The 19963-nt window shown below is 37.6% G+C and overlaps 1 protein-coding gene across 14 annotated transcripts in view; it reads right to left on the bottom strand.

The window, feature by feature from the left end:
* The window catches only part of HUWE1 (HECT, UBA and WWE domain containing E3 ubiquitin protein ligase 1), a 206952-nt gene that overhangs the window by 152661 nt on the left and 34328 nt on the right, over positions 1-19963 (bottom strand). For all 14 annotated transcript variants that reach the window (XM_057495610.1, XM_036919075.2, XM_036919079.2 and 11 more), the window contains one exon: positions 963-1031. In XM_057495610.1, coding sequence (XP_057351593.1) covers positions 963-1007 — 45 coding nt within the window. In that variant the 5' untranslated portion in view covers positions 1008-1031. The remainder of the gene's footprint in view (positions 1-962; positions 1032-19963) is intronic.

Consider the following 19963-nt stretch of genomic DNA (forward strand, 5'->3'; position numbering starts at 1 on the left):
GATTATCTGTAATGCTGGAGAAGGTTTGGGGAAGTAGCACTTCTCATACTCATTAGTACAGATGAAATAATCTTTTAAAGACTAGAAGAAATATAGCAAAATGTTAATAGTGATATCCATAGATGATACTTGCCAGGTAGTTAGTTTTTTAAAAAACAATCAGCCTGTATTTAGAAAATGAACTAATTGATTATGGGCCCAATACTTTGCTCAGCAACTACCTCACATGAATTAGGGAAGAAATATAAACCCTGTTTTTTAGTTGGGGAACCAACCAAGTTAATAAACTGACAGCCACAAGAATCTATTAAGATTCAAACCCATGTCTAATTCCAAAGCTTGTGCTCCTTGAAGTACAGCACATGAGGTCTACAGAAGTGTCATAACAATGTAATGAATTCTTAACCTCAGAACATGGTAGACTAGCTGATAGAATATTGGACTGAAGCTGGGATTTCTATTGCTGACATAGGATCAACTGACATGGCCACCCAAAACACAGGTTAAGCTGAATTGTATGATTAAGAATCAGGAATAAAGAAAGCTAAAACACTGGCCTCACAAGAAATCTAGTATGAAAGGTGTTACTTTAATTTTCTAGAAACCAAAATTATGCAAAATCCCAGAAATACAGACAGAATTTGAATCTACAACTACTCTTTCCATACCACACTGCCTTTCAATGATAGGAACAGCAGCCAGTCAGCCTACTTCAGCCATATACAGCTATGAACTATTTAGTGCTCACATTCCATTGGTCACTAGCTTATACGCACTTTTTAAAATCTAGGTTAGTTCAAAAGAAAATTTGTTTCAAGAAAAGTTGCTGCTTTTACCACACTTGATATATATATATATATAATAAGTGATGAGGTATTTGGAAAAGTCAGTATGGGTGAACTGATTACAAGGATTTTTTTCTGGAATGAAAAAACAGACAGAGCAAACTTTTGGATACTTACTGCCTCAGTAGGTGTCTTTTTCAGTTTAGTCTTGTCTACTTTCATTTTTTCAATTTTCTGTTTTATGATCTGAAAAGAAAATCCCCAAAGAAGTGAGAACTTAAAATTGCAATCTTGGCTCTATATGCTTATAATAGACAATATAGAATGCAGAGCAAGCAAAATGCTTAAGGGAAAAAACTCTGGAATTATGATGTCATGCCAACTCAGAGACACAGCTATGAGGTAGGGAAAGGTAAAAAATCTCTCCAGATAAAACTGGCCCACATCCATTATGTCTTATAAGCTTGTATCCAATTAAACCAAAATTAAAACACTTTTTACAAACCTCTCAAACTCATAATTAAAATAAAGGAATGTTTTTAACACACCTCAGGATGGAAAAATTCACCATATCCCCGCAGTTTTCTGGAAAACTTAGCAATTCCACTTCTAGGAGTTTATCCAAAGAAAATCATAAGAAAGTACACAAATATAAGAATCCATAGTGCATGACCACATATAATAGTGAAAAATTGCAAAGAATCAAATATTCAAAATAGGATTTGTTTAAAACAAAACATAACACAATGGTTCATAATATTGTACACAATTATATGACAGCATGCAAAGATGTTCAAGGTGAAATAAAAAGGTTACAGAACAGAATGATCAGTATAAATGTACATCTAGAGAAAACTGCTCAGAAGGGGTGTGCATCAAAATGTGGACTCACTGCTAACCAAAAGGATTTAGTATGATTGTTTTATCTGTGCATCTCTGTATCTTTTACTGTTTAAACCAATAAAAATACATTAGTTTTGTCATAAGAACAAAGGCAATACAGTATTTTTACTTTTTAATTAGAAAATGAAGTATAAGACTCCACTAAAAATGTCCTGAGCAAAGAACACAATCATTTCACTAAGGCCATGTAATTTGGAAGGCTCAAAAAGTGGACAACAGTCTGACTGGACCCACAGTATTAACCTGGGTGATCTTTGATGGCAGACGGGTCCTTCAAGATGCTCTGCCATCTTGAAATAAAGGAACAACTTAGATACATGCACAGAGGTAGAGGTGAATTGTTGGCCCTTTACACACCAGGGATTCAGCTGCTACAATATATTTACTACATACCAGTCACAGAAGGTCAGTGTACCTTCCCTAAGAAGGCTGCCATTAATATAAAACTGACCAAGCACAAGTATAAATTTTAGACAGCTTTTGTCTTAGATTTACTCCAACACACTTAGTACTGTGGAAATAATATATATCTGCCTGTATGGCTGGAACCCATTCAACCAATGGGCCTTCAAAAAGAGCTGGTGAAAAATTCAGAATATGTTCTAAAATGTTTCTGTACAGACCATTCCTAAAGAAAAAAAGATGTTTCCCGTGTATAGTTCACATTTAGGGTATGTGACTCTAGATTACTTTCTAAAAAAATTACTTTAGTATCAAATAGAAAATGAACAAAATGCCTGCTGCCAATTACTTCCAAATATCTAAAAGGAGGCCAACAGGATTCTCGCAACAATCCATTTCACGTAGTAGAAACTGTAAGTGAGCTATTTGTACACTTACTCTTAGGCTTGTTTTTTCTCACAAAACTTCTCACATGCATTACTTGGAGCAAGTGGCAGGAAGTACAGTCAGCCCCAAAACCATACAACTCAAAGCACTGAACTCTTCACCCCAAAATTAGGAACTAGATAAGGATGTCCATTCTTACCACTTTTACTCAACTCAGTGTTTCAAGTTCTAGCCACTGCAATGAGATAGGAAAAGGAAGTAACAGTATAGATCAGAAAGGAAAAAAAACAAACTGTCCCTATTTACAGATGACAAAGGGTTATCTAAAATAGAAATATCAAGGAATCTACAAAAAACCTCCCCAAATTAGTAAGTGACCTTGGCAAAGTTGTAGAATAAAAGAAAAACACACACAAATCAATCACATTTCTACCCTGGCACTGGACACATGGACTCCAAACTTAAGAGTACACCAACACTCACAATCACTCAAAAGAAATTTGAAATACTTAGGTAGAAATCTAACAAAGCATGTACAGGACTTATATGCTAAAACTACAAAATGCTATTTAAGAAAAATCAAAGAAGATCTAAATACATGAAGAAGTATACCATATTAATGGATTAAGAAGACTCAACAATTCTCCTCAAATTGATATACAGGTTTAATATAGTTACCATCCAAAGCCCAGCAAGATTCTTTTTTAATAAGCTGATATTATACTGAAATGTATATGAAAAGACAAAGGAACTGTAATACTTAAAACAATTTTGAAAAAGAGGAGGGAGGAATCACACACATAACTGTATATGTAGTATTAGGAGGGATAGACACATACTAATGGACCAGAACAGAGAACCATAAAATAGACCCATACAAATATGCTGAACTGATTTTGACAAAGGTGAAAAAGGAATTCAAATGATAGTTTTATCAACAAATGGTACCACAGACAAGTACAAAGTACACATCTATAGGCAAAAAGATGAACTTTGACCTATTTAATACTTATAAAGATAAACTCAAAATGGATTATGTGGTGAGAATGTGAAGAAAAGGGAATCCTTGTACACTGTTGGTGGAAATGTAAAATGGAGCAGAAACTGTGTAGGTTCCGCAAAAAATTAAAAATATAACCCAGCAATTCCACTTCTGGGTATTTATCCAAAGAAATGAAAACACCAACTTGAAAAGATCTATGCATCCCATTTATTGCAGCAGTATTTATAACAACCAAGACATGGAAGCAACCATCCATTGATGGATGACTGGGTAAAGAAAATGTGGCATGCATATGCAGTAGAGTATTATTCATCCATAAAAAATAATGAAATCTTTCCATTTATGACAACACGGACAGACCGTGAGGGTATTATGCTAAGTAAAATAAATCAAACAGAGAAAGACAAATACCACATCATCTTATATGTGGAATCTAAAAGCCAACCAACCAGACTGGTGGTTGCCAGAGGCAGGAGGTAGGCAAAATGGATGAAGGGGGTCAAAAGATACAAATTTCCAGTTAAAAAAATGCAAAGTGAAAAAAAAAAGGATCATGGACTTAAACATAAAACTATTAAACTTACTGGGAGGAAATATTTGAAACCTATATATAGTATCCAGAACATATCAAGTAACTCTCAAAACTCAACAATAAAAACCAATCTCCAAAACAAAAGCACCAAGTAACTTGCACAAATAAACAACTCAGAACTATTTTACTGGTGTAAAAAGATGTAGACAAGGTCACTGGTAAATATTCACACAATTAAGTATCTCACTATAACGAAAGCTGTTTTAACTTAGGATTTTGTACCAGTCAAGGGGCTGAGTTAAGAACAATAGACTGGCTAACTAAACAAGAAAAGTGATTTACTTGGAAGGATAACTAATAGCTCACAGAATCAACAGGAAGGCTTAGAGATCCACATTCAGAAAACATGAAGAACCAAGGAAGCTATGCATACTGGAACTAGAACCAAGAACTATTCCAGACAACAGCTTAGTTGGAGTGGGGTGAGGGGGTAGCTCTGTTGCCAGCAAGAGACTCTGGATGTCTAGAAGCTATTACTGGCGGCAGGATGACTTCTCAAAAGTCTCAGGTAATTTCCATCAGTGGTTCTAGACGCAAAGTCCCAAGTTTAAGCATCTAATTGGTCAAGCTTAGGTCTTGTGCTCATGCCCTAGCTGGGACAGGTTCTGGGACAGCAAGCACATTTGGCTTGTTCCCACAGTGTGGGGGTTCCAAACATTCCATAAACAGATTCAGATAATAAAGGCACCCAATTAAAAAGCCAAGCCAAATCAAATGAACACACACACATATGTACCCTAACAAATGCAATGTTAACCTGGTTTTCATAATTTTGTTGCAAAAAACATCTGGAGTTTAAAAAAGAAAGATATCACTATCCATAAGATATCAATTAAGAAAATTCAAGGTTTTTTTTGTTCCTAGTTATTCCATTTCTAAGCTGGTTTCACAATGTGAAGAGAGAATATTTTTTGAGTGCCCACAACAAGCCAGACAATACTTAGGCTCGGGTTTCCCAAAGCATTCTGCTCCACGTAGGAGACAAGGTTCCACTAATTTGGGAAATGTTATGCATGGAATCTGTCTTCTTTCAGGATAGTCACATGGATGATTGACATACTAACTGCTCCAAGAAATCTTGAATAAAGTAAACTTCTTTGGGCATAGAACCATTTTTTCCTAAGTGGTATCTACTCAAAGTCCAACATTTAAGTACTCCAAACAATGCACTTTGGGCTTCATATTATAGTCTTTCACACAATCTTCACCACTCAAGCGGTTTTGTCCCTATTTACAGATAGAAAATGGAGGCTTAGCTAAATTAAGTACTCTTCCTGGTTAGTGGATGTCAGGCGTAAGATCTAAATCTGGGCCTTTCTGATAAGGTTCCCAAGTCCATGTTTAACAATAACCTGTCCACTTTTTTTATTAATGTATTACTGATACATACTTTCATGAAGGTTTCACATGAAAAACCCATGTGGTTACTACATTCACCCCTATTATCAAGTACGCACCCATATCCCATTGCAGTCACTGTCCATCAGTGTATTAAGATGCCACAGAGTCACTATTTGCCTTCTCTGTGCTACACTGTCTTCCCCCTGACCCCCTACACTATGTGCATTAAACATACTACCCCCTCAATCCCCTTCTCCCTCCTTCCCCACCCGCCCTTCCACACCCCTCCCCTTTGGTAACCTCTAGTCCATTCTTGGAATCTGTGAGTCTGCTGCTGTTTGTTTCCTTCAGTTTTGCATCGTTATTATACTCCACAAATGAGGGAAATCATTTGGCACTTGTCTTTCTCCGCCTGGCTTATTTCACTGAGCATAATATCCTCCAGCTCCATCCATGTTGTTGCAAATGGTAGGATTTGTTTCTTTCTTATGGCTGAGTAGTATTCCATTGTGTATATGTACCACCTCTTCTTAAGCCATTCACCTACTGATGGACACTTAGGTTGCTTCCATATCTTGGCTATTGTAAAGAGTGCTGCGATAAACAGAGGGGTGCATATGTCTTTTTGAATTTGAGAAGTTGTATTCTTTGGGTAAATTCCAATGAGTGGGATTCCCAGGTCAAATGGTATTTCTATTTTTAGTTTTTCAGAAACTTCCATATTACTTTCCACAGTGGTTGAATTAGCTTACATTCCCACCAGCAACGTAGGAGGATTCCCCTTTCTCCGCATCCTCGCCAATTTGTTGTTCTTAGTCTTTTTGATGCTGGCCATCCTAACTGGTGTGAGGTGATATCTCATTATGGTTTTAATTGGCATTTCCCTGATGATTAGTGATGCGGAGCATCTTTTCATGTTGACTGTTGGCCATCTGAATTTCTTCTTTAGAGAATTGTCTCTTCATGTACTCTGCCCATTTTTTCATTGGATTACTTGTTTTTTGGGTGTTGAGGTATGTAAGTTCTTTATATATTTTGGAATGTTAACCCCTTGTCAGATATGTCATTTACAAATACCCATACTGTAGGATGCCTTTTTGTTCTGTTGATAGTGTCCTTTGCCATACAGAAGCTTTATAGTTTGATGTAGTCCCATGTGCTCATTTTTGCTTTTGTTTCCCTTGCTCAAGATGCATTCGGGAATAAGTTCCTCATGTTTATATTCAGGAGATGTTTGCCTATGTTGTCTTCTAAGAGTTTTATGGTTTCATGACTTACATTCAAGTCATTGATCCATTTCGAGTTTACTTTTGTGTATGGGGTTAAACAATAATCCAGTTTCATTCTCTTGCATGTTGCTGTCCAGTTTTGCCAGCACCGGTTGTTGAAGAGGCTGTCATTTCCCCATCATATGCCCATAGCTCCTTTATCGTATATTAATTGACCATATATGGTTGGGTTTGTATCTGGGCTCTCTAGTCTGTTCTATTGGTCTACTGTTATGTTCTTGTGCCAGTACCAAATTGTCTTGATTACTGTGGCTTTGTAGTAGAGCTTGAAGTTGGGGAGCATAATCCCCCCCAGCTTTATTCTTCCTTGTCAGGATAGCTTTGGCTATTTGGGGTCTTCGGTGGTTCCATATGAATTTTAGAACAATTTGCTGTACTTCATTGAAGAATGCTGTTGGTATTTTGATAGGAGTTGCATTGAATCTGTAGGCAGGATGGCCATTTTAACAATATTAATTCTTCCTATCCATGAGCATGGAATGTGTTTCCACTTATTGGTATCTTCTTTAATTTCTCTCATGATTGTCTTGTAGTTTTCAAAGTATATGTCTTTCACTTCCTTGGTTAGGTTTATACCTAGGCATTTTATTCTTTTTGATGCAATTGTGAATGGAATTGTTTTTCTGATTTCTCTTTATGCTAGTTCATCATTAGTGTATAGGGAATGCAACAGATATCTGTATTAATTTTGTATCCTGCAACTTTTCTGAATTCAGATATTAGGTCTAGTAGTTCTGGAGTGGATTCTTTAGGGTTTTTATGTACAATACCATGTCATATGCAAACAGAGACAGTTTGAATTATTTGCCAATCTGTATGCCCTTTATTTCTTTGTGTTGTCTAATTGCTGTGGTGAGGACCTCCAGAACTATGTTGAATAAAAGTGGAGAGAGTGGGCATCCTTGTTTTGTTCCTGATCTTAAAGGAAAGGTTTTCACCTTCTCGCTGTTAAGTATAATGTTGACTGTGGGTTTGTCATATATGGCCTTTATTATGTTGAAGTACTTGCCCTCTATACCCGTTTTTTTGAGAGTTTTTATCATGAATGGATGTTGATCATGTGGTTTTTGTCCTTCTTTTTGTTGATGTGGTAGATGATGTTGAAGGATTTTCTAATACTGTACCATCCTTGCATCCCTGGAGTAAATCCTACTTGATCATGGTGATCTTTTTGATATATTTTTGAATTCGGTTTGCTAATATTTTGTTGAGTATTTTTGCATCTATGTTCATCAGGAATATTGGTCTGTAATTTTCTTTTTTTGTGGTGTCTTTACCTGGTTTTGGTATTAGAGTGATGCTAGCCTCATAGAATGAGTTTGGAACATGCTGTTCACTTTATTTACTAGTTTTATTACTACAATAAATGGTTGCAGATGAAAATAAAAATTTGAAACAGACACTTCTACACTGTTGAATGCTATTGCTCAAAAAATTACTGTGAGGAAACTAGGACTTAAGGTGAGAAGCTGGGATACTGTCAGTCTCACTAGTGATGGGAACTGTAAGGTGGGAATGAATTCTATCTAACACTTAGAAGTTAAATAGGTGAAAATCCCATTACATTAACAGCGCCTCCACCCCCCAACCAGGGCTAACAAAAAGAAGTTGGTTCTAAAAAAATCCCCGGAAATGGCCTACTGCCTTTGTTGGATCAGACCAGAAGTCTGAGCACCAAGCAATCTACACATATTTCTTCCTAAACTTAGGTTAGAAAGCTCAACTTCAAGGAAACTAATGAATTATTATGAACCACCATCCATAGCTATTATTAACTTCTATTTAATTATTTCTTTTTTCACTTCCTCATTCCTCCAATCTTCATTTACCACTGAGGTTGGAATCTTGGCTTTTTAGGCTCTGTATCAAGACAAGTGTGCACAAGTAAAATATACTGAGGAAGTTGCTCTGTAAAGGATAAGGGTAACTCACTCTGTAGTAATCACCTTCAGTTTATCAAGTTTAGAATGACTTCCAAGATCAGCTTAAGGGCAGAGAACATCTGTAGTTCTCAAATCTGGCTAATACCAGTTGAATGTAGTGGTAGACTAGTTTTACTATTCAAAGTCTGGTTGAAGGATCATCAGCACTGACCTCACCTTGGATTTAATAAAATTCAGAATCTCAGGCCCCACCTAGACTTGAGGAGTCCAATTTTTACTTTATTAAGATCTTCAGGTTACTCACACATCAAAGTTTGAGAAGTACCAGATCAGAACACAGGCTCAGAATGAGGAAACCCAGCTTAGAATCCCTGCTATACTACTTAATCACTGTATGAGCATGGACAAATCAGCCTCTGTGCACTTCTGTTTCCTCAACTGTGAAATACAGATAACTGATTTTCCCATTTCCATACTCACATTCATCCAATCCATTCTCCAGAGCAGCAAAACCTTTCAAAGGTTTCCCTATAATTATATCCAAACTCTAACCATGACCCACAGGGCCCTGACATGATTTGGCTCCTGGAACTCTCTAGTCGCCTCTCTGAAAAACCACACTAGTCCTTCTGTTTAGTTTCTGAAACACTCTTAAGTTCTTTCTGGCCTCCAGAACTTTACAAATGCTATTATTCCCACTGGAATGCTTGTGCACCACATTTCCATTCTTCCCACAGCTAGTTCATTTGAGGAACTTATGTTAATCTAAGACCCACAGTGTCTTCTAATGGCAACCCACCTAAAGCTGGTCTAATTGTTATTTTTCTATTGTAGTACCCTGTTTGTTTCTATCACAGAAAATATCAATTAATAGACCTGGTTTGATTTTCTACATGTTAAGCTTTCAGCATCTAGCACAGAATATTCCACAATAGGTATGCAAGTATTCCCAAAATGGAGTTCAGTATACACTGAGAATAAAATTTGTAGCTGTCAGCATACAGACAGTACTTGAAGCCATGAGTCTGGAGATGATCACATATAGAGAAAAGGAGGAAAGAGGCCAGGAAATGAGTTCTTATTTGATCTAACATTTAAAGATAAGGCAAAAGAAGAGAACCCAGCAAAGGAGAGGATGCTATCATGAGACCAAAGATGGCAAGACTGATCAATTGTGTCAAATGTGAAAGTGGGAGTATGTCCAGAAAAATGTCCACTGAAATTAAGAAAAGAGATAACCTGACAAGGAATACTTTCACTGGGGTGGTGGGAAAGGAAGCCAGACTTTCCCACTGGAAGCAGTGGGTCAGAGAATTGATGGGAAGTGAGGCAATATAGATGACATGTGTAGAAAACTATTTTGAAAAGGTTGGCTGTAAACACAAGCAGAGAATTATAGGGTCATTGACAGTAGAGGGGAAGAGTAGATAGCAGAAAGAAAATCCCTAAGAAGGCTGAGAGTAGAGAAGCAATCTGACTTCTATTTTACCTTAACACAATGAATATTATGTGGGTTTTAAACAGCAAATACTAATCAGAATTAGGACAATCCTCTTCCTAATCTCTTAAAACTGTGTATCCCTCCCTCTGTGCTTACACTATACCCGGTACCTATCATTTCCTTGACAATTAATGATCAAATGTCCCGCCACAGGGTGGGGAAGTAAAAAAAAAAAAACCCCCACAAAACCTGGAAAAGGAAGAAATATACATTATCAGGGGCTGCCTCTAGGGAGCAGGATAACACAGTTTTATGTATGTTTCCCGCTGTTTGGCTCCTGCCAAATTTTCTATAATCATGCATCATTTATAATGAGAATTTTTCTTTTGTAAAATTGTTCTTAAGGTGGAAAACAGTAGCTCTTGAGCCAGAGGGTATGCATCAAATTAAGATCATTATCTAAACAAATGCCTTGGAGTTGGTTGCTGCCAGCTCTTGGAGCATCCTTCCTATACCTTCTGCTGTTTAATCCTGGAGTTTGACATACAGCAATCACTCAATATTTATTATTTATTGATTTGATCTACTATTGGTAAGGTAAGAAATGCTGCACACATATATGGGAGTGTGGGTGAATCAAAGTCAGCCTACAATTTCCACTGAAATCATGGGAAAGCATTATAGCTGTTCTTAAATAAAACTGCTTAGAGCACACTAAACTCCAACATGCCACAAAGCAAATACTTCCTTTCTTTTTGGCTTGCAGAGATTCCTTTTGGCTCGCTGCAGTTTCTGAAACCAAATTCAGGTGAAAACTGCCCAGACCACCCATTATGTCAGGAAACAGCAAGCTGAATCTTGAAATCCAGCATGCTTTTCATTATTTGATTACAGAGGCACAGACATCACATTAACTGATTTGTTAAAGGGGACAAACACCTGATTGTCAGGCCTTTCAATCTGGTCTAGTTTCTGATTATTTACATTAATATCTACCTAACAAATACTCTGAGAACCCATTTATCGAATATATAACAACAACTAGCATTTACTGGCCACCTATTATATATTCTCTCGAATCCTTGTAACTTGGAAATGAAGATCATTTCCAGTGTACTAAGGCAAAAGTAGCCACATACACAGTTAAGTAGTAGAATCTCAATTCAAACCAAATTTGCTCCATAACGACAGTACACTATGTTCTCTACATGCACAGTCCATCCTGCCACCCCGCCTCCTACAGACACAGCATCCCTATTTTTTTATTTTGTTATCGTTAATCTACAATTACATGCAGAACATTATGTTTACTAGACTCCCCCCTTCATCAAGTCCTCCCCACAATCCCCATTACAGTCACTGTCCATCAGCGTAAGATGCTATAGAATCACTACTTGTCTTCTCTGTGTTGTACAGCCCTCCCCATGCCCCCGCCCCCCACATTATACATGCTAATCATAATGCCCCCTTTCTTTTTCCCTGCCCTTATCCCTCCTTTCTCACCAATCCTCCCCAGTCCCGTTCCCTTTGGTAACTGTTAGTCCATTTTTGGGTTCTGTGATTCTGCTGTTGTTTTGTTCCTTCAGTTTTTCTTTGTTCTTATACTCCACATATGAGTGAAATCATTTGGTACTTGTCTTTCTCCCCCTGGCTTATTTCACTGAGCATAATACCCTCTAGCTCCATCCATGTTGTTGCAAATGGTAGGACTTGTTTTCTTCTTATGGGTGAATAATATTCCATTGTTTGTATGTGCCACATCTTCTTTATCCATTCATTTACTGATGGACACTTAGGTTGCCTCCATTACTTGGCTACTGTAAATAGTGCTGCGATAAACATAGGAGTGCCTGTCTTTTTCAAACTGGGCTGCTGCATTCTTAGGGTAAATTCCTAGAAGTGGAATTCCTGGGTCAAATGGTATTTCTATTTTGAGCTTTTTGAGGAATCTCCATACTGCTTTCCTCAATGGTTGAACTAATTTACATTCCCACCAGCAGTGTAGGAGGGCTCCCCTTTCTCCACAACCTCGCCAACATTTGTTATTGTTTGTCTTTTGGATGGTGGCAATCCTCACTGGTGTGAGGTGATATCTCATTGTGGTTTAAATTTGCATTTCTCTGATGACTAGCGATGTGGAGCATCTTTTCATGTGTCTGTTGGCCATCTGAATTTCTTCTTTGGAGAACTGTCTATTCAGCTCCTCTGCCCATTTTTTAATTAGATTATTCACTTTTTGTTTGTTGAGGTGCATGAGCTCTTTATATATTTTGGATGTCAATCCTTTATTGGATCTGTCATTTATGAATATATTCTCCCATACCGTAGGGTACCTTTTTGTTCTATTGACGGTGTCCTTTGCTGTACAGAGCTTTTCAGCTTGATATAGTCCCACTTGTTCATTTTTGCTTTTGTTTCCCTTGCCCGGGGAGATATGTTCATGAAGAAGTCACTCATGTTTATTTCCAAGAGACTTTTGCCTATGTTTTTTTCTAAGAGTTTTATGGTAGCATCCCTATTTTTGACCACATAAAACATGAGCCTGAGGATTGCCGACCTAGATTTTACTGGACACTGGTAGTAAGACAGTAATAAAGCAACTGAGGACTAGCCTTTACTCACCCAAGACAAATCTGGAAACTATCTGCTGAAATACATTGACAGTCTCTCCTTCAAAATCTGCAAACACTATACACCTCAAGTAAGTGTACATTGTTGATCTTGGTGCTTTCCTGTATTGCAGTATAGTTAAAGAAAATAAGGTAGGGATACCAAGAAGGAGGAATCTGAAAACTCCAATATTGACTTTGGAGGTGAGAATGGTGTCTGAGAACTCATCTCCAACATATCCTCTACCTTCAGTCCTGTGAAGCTGCAGATGCAGGAGTTACCTTTCTGGTCATTACTTCAAATTACTTAGAAAAATAAACTGGCATCAAAAGAAATAGGCAACAAAATAGGGCTCACTAAAGTTGTAGATTAGTTTTGCCAACAGAGAGGAGATAGCAGCATGCCAAGGAGCCCTTTCTTAGCATTCCCAACAAAAAATACAAGCAGTATTGCATGAAAGTTATGCAAATCAAAGAAGAGAGGAAGAGACTCCTTGACTACTTATTTAAATCGGTACTCTGTAATAATCCTAGTCTACCCTTTAAAAATGACCTGTGCAACATCCCCTTCCTTACTTGTGGCTGGATTTGGGGTAAAAGATCAATTATAACGATGACTGGCTTATTTCCCATCTCATCACATCCAATTTCAAAGACATAAGTGCTTTTTCAGTCTCGCCCATCTCTTAACAGAAAGGTAAGACATCAGCCTTTAAACTAATACTCTTTATTCAAATGTCAAGAACTTAATCACAAAAAGCCTACCATTATCTAACAAGTGAACTTCACCCAGAAGGACCACATGAAGCATTTAGTTCAGGAAACACATCTGTCAAAAATCAAACTACTTAGAATTATCTTAAAATAATTTACTTAAAAATTAAATCTGAAGTTCTCAACCCTTGCTGTGCAAAATCACCTGAGACTTAATTTGAAAATTAAAAATGTGTGGTCAGTATGTGGGGGGGACTTGGTGATAGGGGGAGTCAAGTAAACATAATATTCCTCATGTAACTGTAGATTAATAATACCAAAAATAAATGTGTGGCCATATAAACATCTGACTCAGTAGATAAGAGGTGGTAATTTCTGTTTTTTTCAAACTGTATAAGTGATTTAGCTGCATAGCCAGACTTGAGAGTAATTTTGTTAAATACTACTAATTACACTTTGCCAACTTAGGAATCTGCTTTAAAATAATGGGGGAGGGAGTGGAGTTTAAGAAAAACAAGAATAGGCATGTATAGATAACTTATTGAAGCTGGTTAACAGGTACATGGGGTTCATTATATGATTTTCTAACTTTTGTGTATGTTTGAAAAGATCATAAATTTAAAATATTTTAAATTAAGACTTTATCCTGCCAGATCCCTCCAGTTCATCTTCCACAAGAGAAATCTTCCTCAAACTCAAAATCTGCCCATGCCAAGTGCAACTCCTTACTTAACCCAGCACTCAAGACCTCTAGGACCTATTCTCTGATTACCTCTCCTACCAGGGTCATGACATTACATAATATCCTCAGTTGCCCACATGCTTTAACCGTATCAAGCTTTTCACAATTTCTCTAACATTCAAAACTTTTGGTACCTTGACTCAGAATGCTCTCTTTGCTAAAAATGCTTCCCTAGAGCTCACAATCCCCTAGAGCTCAGCTTAAATGTCACCTCCTCTATGAAGCCTTTTCAAATATCCTCTCCTCCAGAGTGAAATTCATCATTCCCTCCTTTGTGTGCCCAATGCATCCTGCACATACGGTCAATTAACACACCTCTATTTACATGTCAGCCTCTCGGATGGAGATATTTCTGCATGAGTGAGACTGTGTATATTTATCTCTGCATCCTGTCACCAGCATAGGAACTGTCACTTACTTAGAAATGAATGAATGACTATCCAGTAAATGTTTAACAAAGCTAAAAAAAATCCAAGTCACATTAAATACTTCTGGTGAAATTTTCAACTGAGAAAAAAAACAATTTAAATGATTCATTCAATCTGTACCTTTCCATTAAACAAACAATTAGGAATACACTATATGCAGAGCATTGTGATGAGTGCTATGATAGCCACGTGCACAGAAATGTAAAAAGAAAAATAGAGAAAAAGGAAGATTAGAAGCAATGGTAAAAAAAAAAAGACAACAGAAGTCAGTACACAAAAACACACAATTAAACTACAACAGTCTAGTGGCCAAATCAAAGTTGGAAACACAATTACAAGATCAACATAGTACATAAGATAAATCCTTATATAATACCAACCATAATCCTCTTGCTTTTTAAAGAATTTGGAATTTCAGAGATTGAAGTTGCATAAAGTAGAGTACACCTTTAGCAAAAGTGAAACAATTAGCCCAGCTTTTCCTTGGGGCATAGTGTGTTGGTCCAGAAAAATATTTATCAGGAAATATGAGGACACAAACAGCGATTTGGACATCCTCTTAATGACATGTGAACAAATCTTTATATTTCTTCATGTCCTATACTGAGGGATCACCACAAAAATCCTGAAATTCTATGGAAAATTTTTGCATATGTTGCTATTTTTCTGGGAAGATACAAGATAGCTTTCACTTGTTTCTTGAGGAGTCCTTGACCGGGGAAACACTAAGAACCATGACCCCACAGAAAGATCTCAAACACACTGCTAAGCCACTACATGTTTTCACTTTCATTTATGAAACACAGGCATAACGTATTTCCCCTAAAGCTGCATGACAGGTAGAATTCTAACCCTTCTGCATTATTCAGCTCCAATTCTCTCACATCCCTAGATTTACAAAAAAATAGGCAGCATTTCTAAAGATTAAATTTCCTCTATGTAAGAGAGAATTGTGTATTCTTGCATAAAATTCTCTAGTACTGTATCCTAAAAAAAGTAGAAAAGGCACAAACCTTCTATAAACAGGCTAGAGTAAGTATACATCCAAATAAAAGCTAGGTTTTAATGCCTTAAACTATTCTGATAAGAGCTATATCTTTATGGGGGTAGAAGGAGAGACCTCAGTAATGTATATATTTGCTACTATACATGTGGATTGCTTTTTTTAATTTAAAGGTAGAGACTGAGGTCCTGGAAGAAAGTCATAATGAAGTAGAGTGCAACAGCATAATGGAAAGGCCTGGGAGTCAGATAGAACTGGGCTTAAGTTGCATTTACCAGATGCATGATCTTAGACAAATTACTATTAACCTCTCTGTGTAACCTCTGTAACATAAACAACAGTCTATCTCACAGGATTGTGTCTGGCAAAAAGTAAGCCATATTATTACTTGTTCTACTTCTTTTAGCTCCAGATTAATCTAAGGGAAGCAATCTTATGTTGAATATTATGGAAGTGAGTGCACATACAAATGTATGCTCAAAAGCAAAAAAGAGCTGGTCTTTTCAATCTTACATGTTATCTGCATATGAAGAGGAACATAAAGTACATATTAATTTCCTGACTGTTTAGCCTTCAGTACTGACATGAAGCAAAAAATTAAACTCAACTTTCATGATGAGATTAGGAAGCTCTGGGTCTCATTCGTAAGTTATAGTTCTCCAAAGGTTAAATAGTCTACTAAATAATGTTCAGCCATGCCACTAATCAGAAATTTTAATTGTATCTTTTAAATATTCTGACCTGGTTCGAACGAATTTAGAAGAACAGGAATTCTTCTATATGGTTTAAAAGAACAACTTAATTATAGCAATTATCAACATCGCCGCAAACTGCTTACAATATGATGAAATAATTCCAATTTCACAGGAATGTTAGGAGGATGAAATGAGTTGATTGATAAGAAAGCTTTAAAACAAAGCCTTTAAAAATGATTATGTCCCAACATACAGACAAAATTGGCTCTGTTTAAGTAAATTTAATGGCACCACACACAGCCTGGCACAGTCATTTCCAATGTTCTTTAAATAACCCCATGTGAACAATCGGCTGTTTTAAAACACTTATACCCCTAACATGAAACACATTTGCTGAAAATGAAAGAACAGCATGAAAAGGTACTCTAGTTCTCTGCCACCAACTGACTTTGTGACCTTAGGACAATCTGGGCCTCAGACATACACAAAATGGAAAACATAATAACTAAGATCCCTTGAATCACTGTCCATAACACTTTGCCTTCAGTTCAAGACAAACGTTCAGTATTAAACACAAACAATCTGAATTATTCTCAAACACCAAAGAGCAAAGAGTCACCAAGCCAGTTTACTACTTGGCACAAACTCTAACCATTTTTTTAAAAAACTACATTTTTCCAAATAATTCACTTTGAAGATGAGTGTATTTTTAAAGATCAAAAAGTCTTTACTAAGATGGAAAAATAGAAGCTACTTGTTAACAATTTGGATGAAAACAAAAGCACACACCTACTTCACACCACTACTTAAACATAAAAACCTAAATGATAAAAAAGATAATGCAGGGAAATATCCTTGTAATTTGGGCAAAGAAAAGATCTTCCAAAAGAGATACGCAACCTAGAAACCATAAAGCAAAGAAAAAAGGGGGCAGATTTGATTACACTAAAATTCCAAAACTAAACATAGAAAATACGTTCAACAGGATAAAGAGTATTTGCAATATACAAAGGACTCCCAAAACTCAGTAAGACAAATAACCCAAATGAAAACCAAGTAGGCATGAACTTCTAATCTGCATAAGATGTAAATATTTGTTCATCCTCACGAGTAATTACAAAAATGCTAACAAAAGCAAGGAGTGCTATTTCTTATTCATCACACTAAAATTTAAAAGTTCAACATATTGTTTTGACAGATATGGGTTTGACAGATTGTTTGACAGAGAAAGGACACTGTTGGTGGGAATGGTAATTCAATACAGCCTTTCTGGAGATCATTTTGGCAATCTCTATAAAAAACTTAAATGGGGGAGGCAGAGCCAAGATGGCGGCGTGAAAAGAGCAGCGGAAATCTCCTCCGAAAAACATACATATGTTTGAAAATACAACAAATACAACCATTCCAAAAAGAGAGACCATAAGATACAGGACACCAGCCAGACTACATCTACACCTGCAAGAACCCAGCGCCTTGCAGAGGGGCTAAGATACAAGCTGCGGCCCGGTGGAACCCAAGCATCCCTCACCCCAGCTCCTGGCGGGAGAGGAGTCAGAGCGGGGAGGGAGAGGGAGCCCAGGACTACTACTCAGCCCTAGTCATCCGCACCAGAGCGCAGACACAGAGTGCGTGGGGTGCTTGATACTAGGTGAACGGGGCAGTAAAATCTGAGAGCGGGTGCCCGCGGCTGGCGCCCCTGGGACAAAGAAAAGCGACTGCCCTTTGAAAGTCTTAAAGGGACAGGGACCCCACAGCTGGACGGAGGCGTCCCGACACAATCATCTGAGCAACTGGGAACCCGGGAAACTGCAGGCACCCTAATCCCCTGGGCAGCAGCGCAGCTCCGAAGACCCTCATGGACATAAACAGCTTCCCGCCCGTTCCCACTCCGGCGCAACCTCTCCATAGAGGAGCCCACAGCAACCACGCATGAAGCTTCCTTCACAGCAGCCGAGCAAGAATGAGAGATCCCATCTGCACCCTGGTGCCCAGCACAAGCCGCTAGAGGTCGCCGATCTCCCAGGATAGGAAGGCCATAAACTACCAAGAAGGGACGTTCTCCTACCTGAAAAGAGCCAACTACCCACGACTATCTCTATCGCCATGAAAAGGCAGAATTTGATACAGACCAGATTAACCCAGACAGTCTCCCCTGAAAAAGGAATCTGGGGAGATAGAATGAACCAATCTTCCTGAAAAAGAATTTAAAACTAAGGTCATAACCATGCTGATGGATTTGCATAGAAATATGCAAGAGCTAAGGAGGGAGAATACAGAAATGAAAAAAATCTCTGGAAGGATTTAAAAGCAGAATAGATGAGATGCACGAGGCCATTGATGGAGTAGAACCCAGAGAACAGGAACGCACAGAAGCTGACACAGAGAGAGATAAAAGAATCTCCAGGATTTAAAAAACATTGAGAACTGTGTGACCAATCCAAAAGGCGCAATATCCGCATGATAGGGGTACCAGAAGAAGAAGAGAGAAAAAAAGGGATAGAAAGTGAATTTTAAGAAATAACTGCTGAAAACATTCCCAAACTAGGGGAGGAAATAGTCACTCAGACCACAGAAATACACAGAACACCCAACAGAACGGCCCAAAGAGGACAACACCAAGACACAGAATAATTAAAATGGCAAAGCTCAAGGACAAGGACAGAATTTTAATGGCAGGTAGAGAGAAGAAACAAGTCACCTACAAAGGAAAACCCATTAGGCTATCATCAGACATCTCAACAGAAACCTTACAGGCCAGAAGAAAATGGCATGATATATTTAAAGCAATGAAACAGAAGGGCCTAGAACCAAGGATACTGTATCCATCACGATTATAATTTAAATATGAAGGAGGGATTAAACAATTCCCAGACAAGCAAATGTTGAGGGTATATGCCTCACACAAACCACCTCTACAAGGTATGACAGAGGGACTGCTCTACATGGGAGCACTCCAAAGGCTAAACAGATGTCACCAGAGAAAATAATATCACAGCAAAGACAGGAGACCAACCAAATATACATAAAGGTGAAAAATAAAATCAACTACCCAAAAAAGCAGTAAAAGGAAACACAAAAGAGCACTAAATAAAACACCCAACATATAAAGAATGGAGGAAGAGGTATAAGAAGGGAGAGAAATAAAGAATCATCACACTGTGTTTATAATAGCTCAGTAAGGGAGTTAAGTTAGACAGGAAGATAGTAAAGAATCTACCCTTGAACCTTTGGTAACCACAAATCTAAAGCCTGCAATGACAATAAGTACATATCTTTCAATAATCAACCTAAATGTAAATGGACTGAATGCACCAATCAAAAGACACTGAGTCATAGAATGGATAAAAAAGCAAGACCCATCCATATACTGCCTACAAGAGACTCTCCTCAAACCCTAAGACATGCACAGTCTAAAAGTCAAGGGATGGAAAAAGATATTTCATGCAAACAAGGAGAAAAAAGCAAGTGTTGCAGTACTACTACCAGAAAAAATAGACTTTAAAATAAAGAAAGTAACAAGATAAAGAAGGACATTACATAATGATAAGGGGGTCAGTCCAACAAGAGGACATAACCAATATAAATATATACACCCAACACAGGAGCACCAGCACACGTGAAACAAATACTAACTGAACTAAAGCAGGAAATAGAATGCAATGCACTCATTTTAGGAGACTTCAACACACCAATCACTCCAAGGGATAGACCGACCAGACAGAAAATAAGTAAGGACACAGAGGCAC

This window comes from Manis pentadactyla, chromosome X (genome assembly GCF_030020395.1).
Source record: "Manis pentadactyla isolate mManPen7 chromosome X, mManPen7.hap1, whole genome shotgun sequence".
In the NCBI taxonomy this organism is placed as follows: domain Eukaryota; kingdom Metazoa; phylum Chordata; class Mammalia; order Pholidota; family Manidae; genus Manis; species Manis pentadactyla.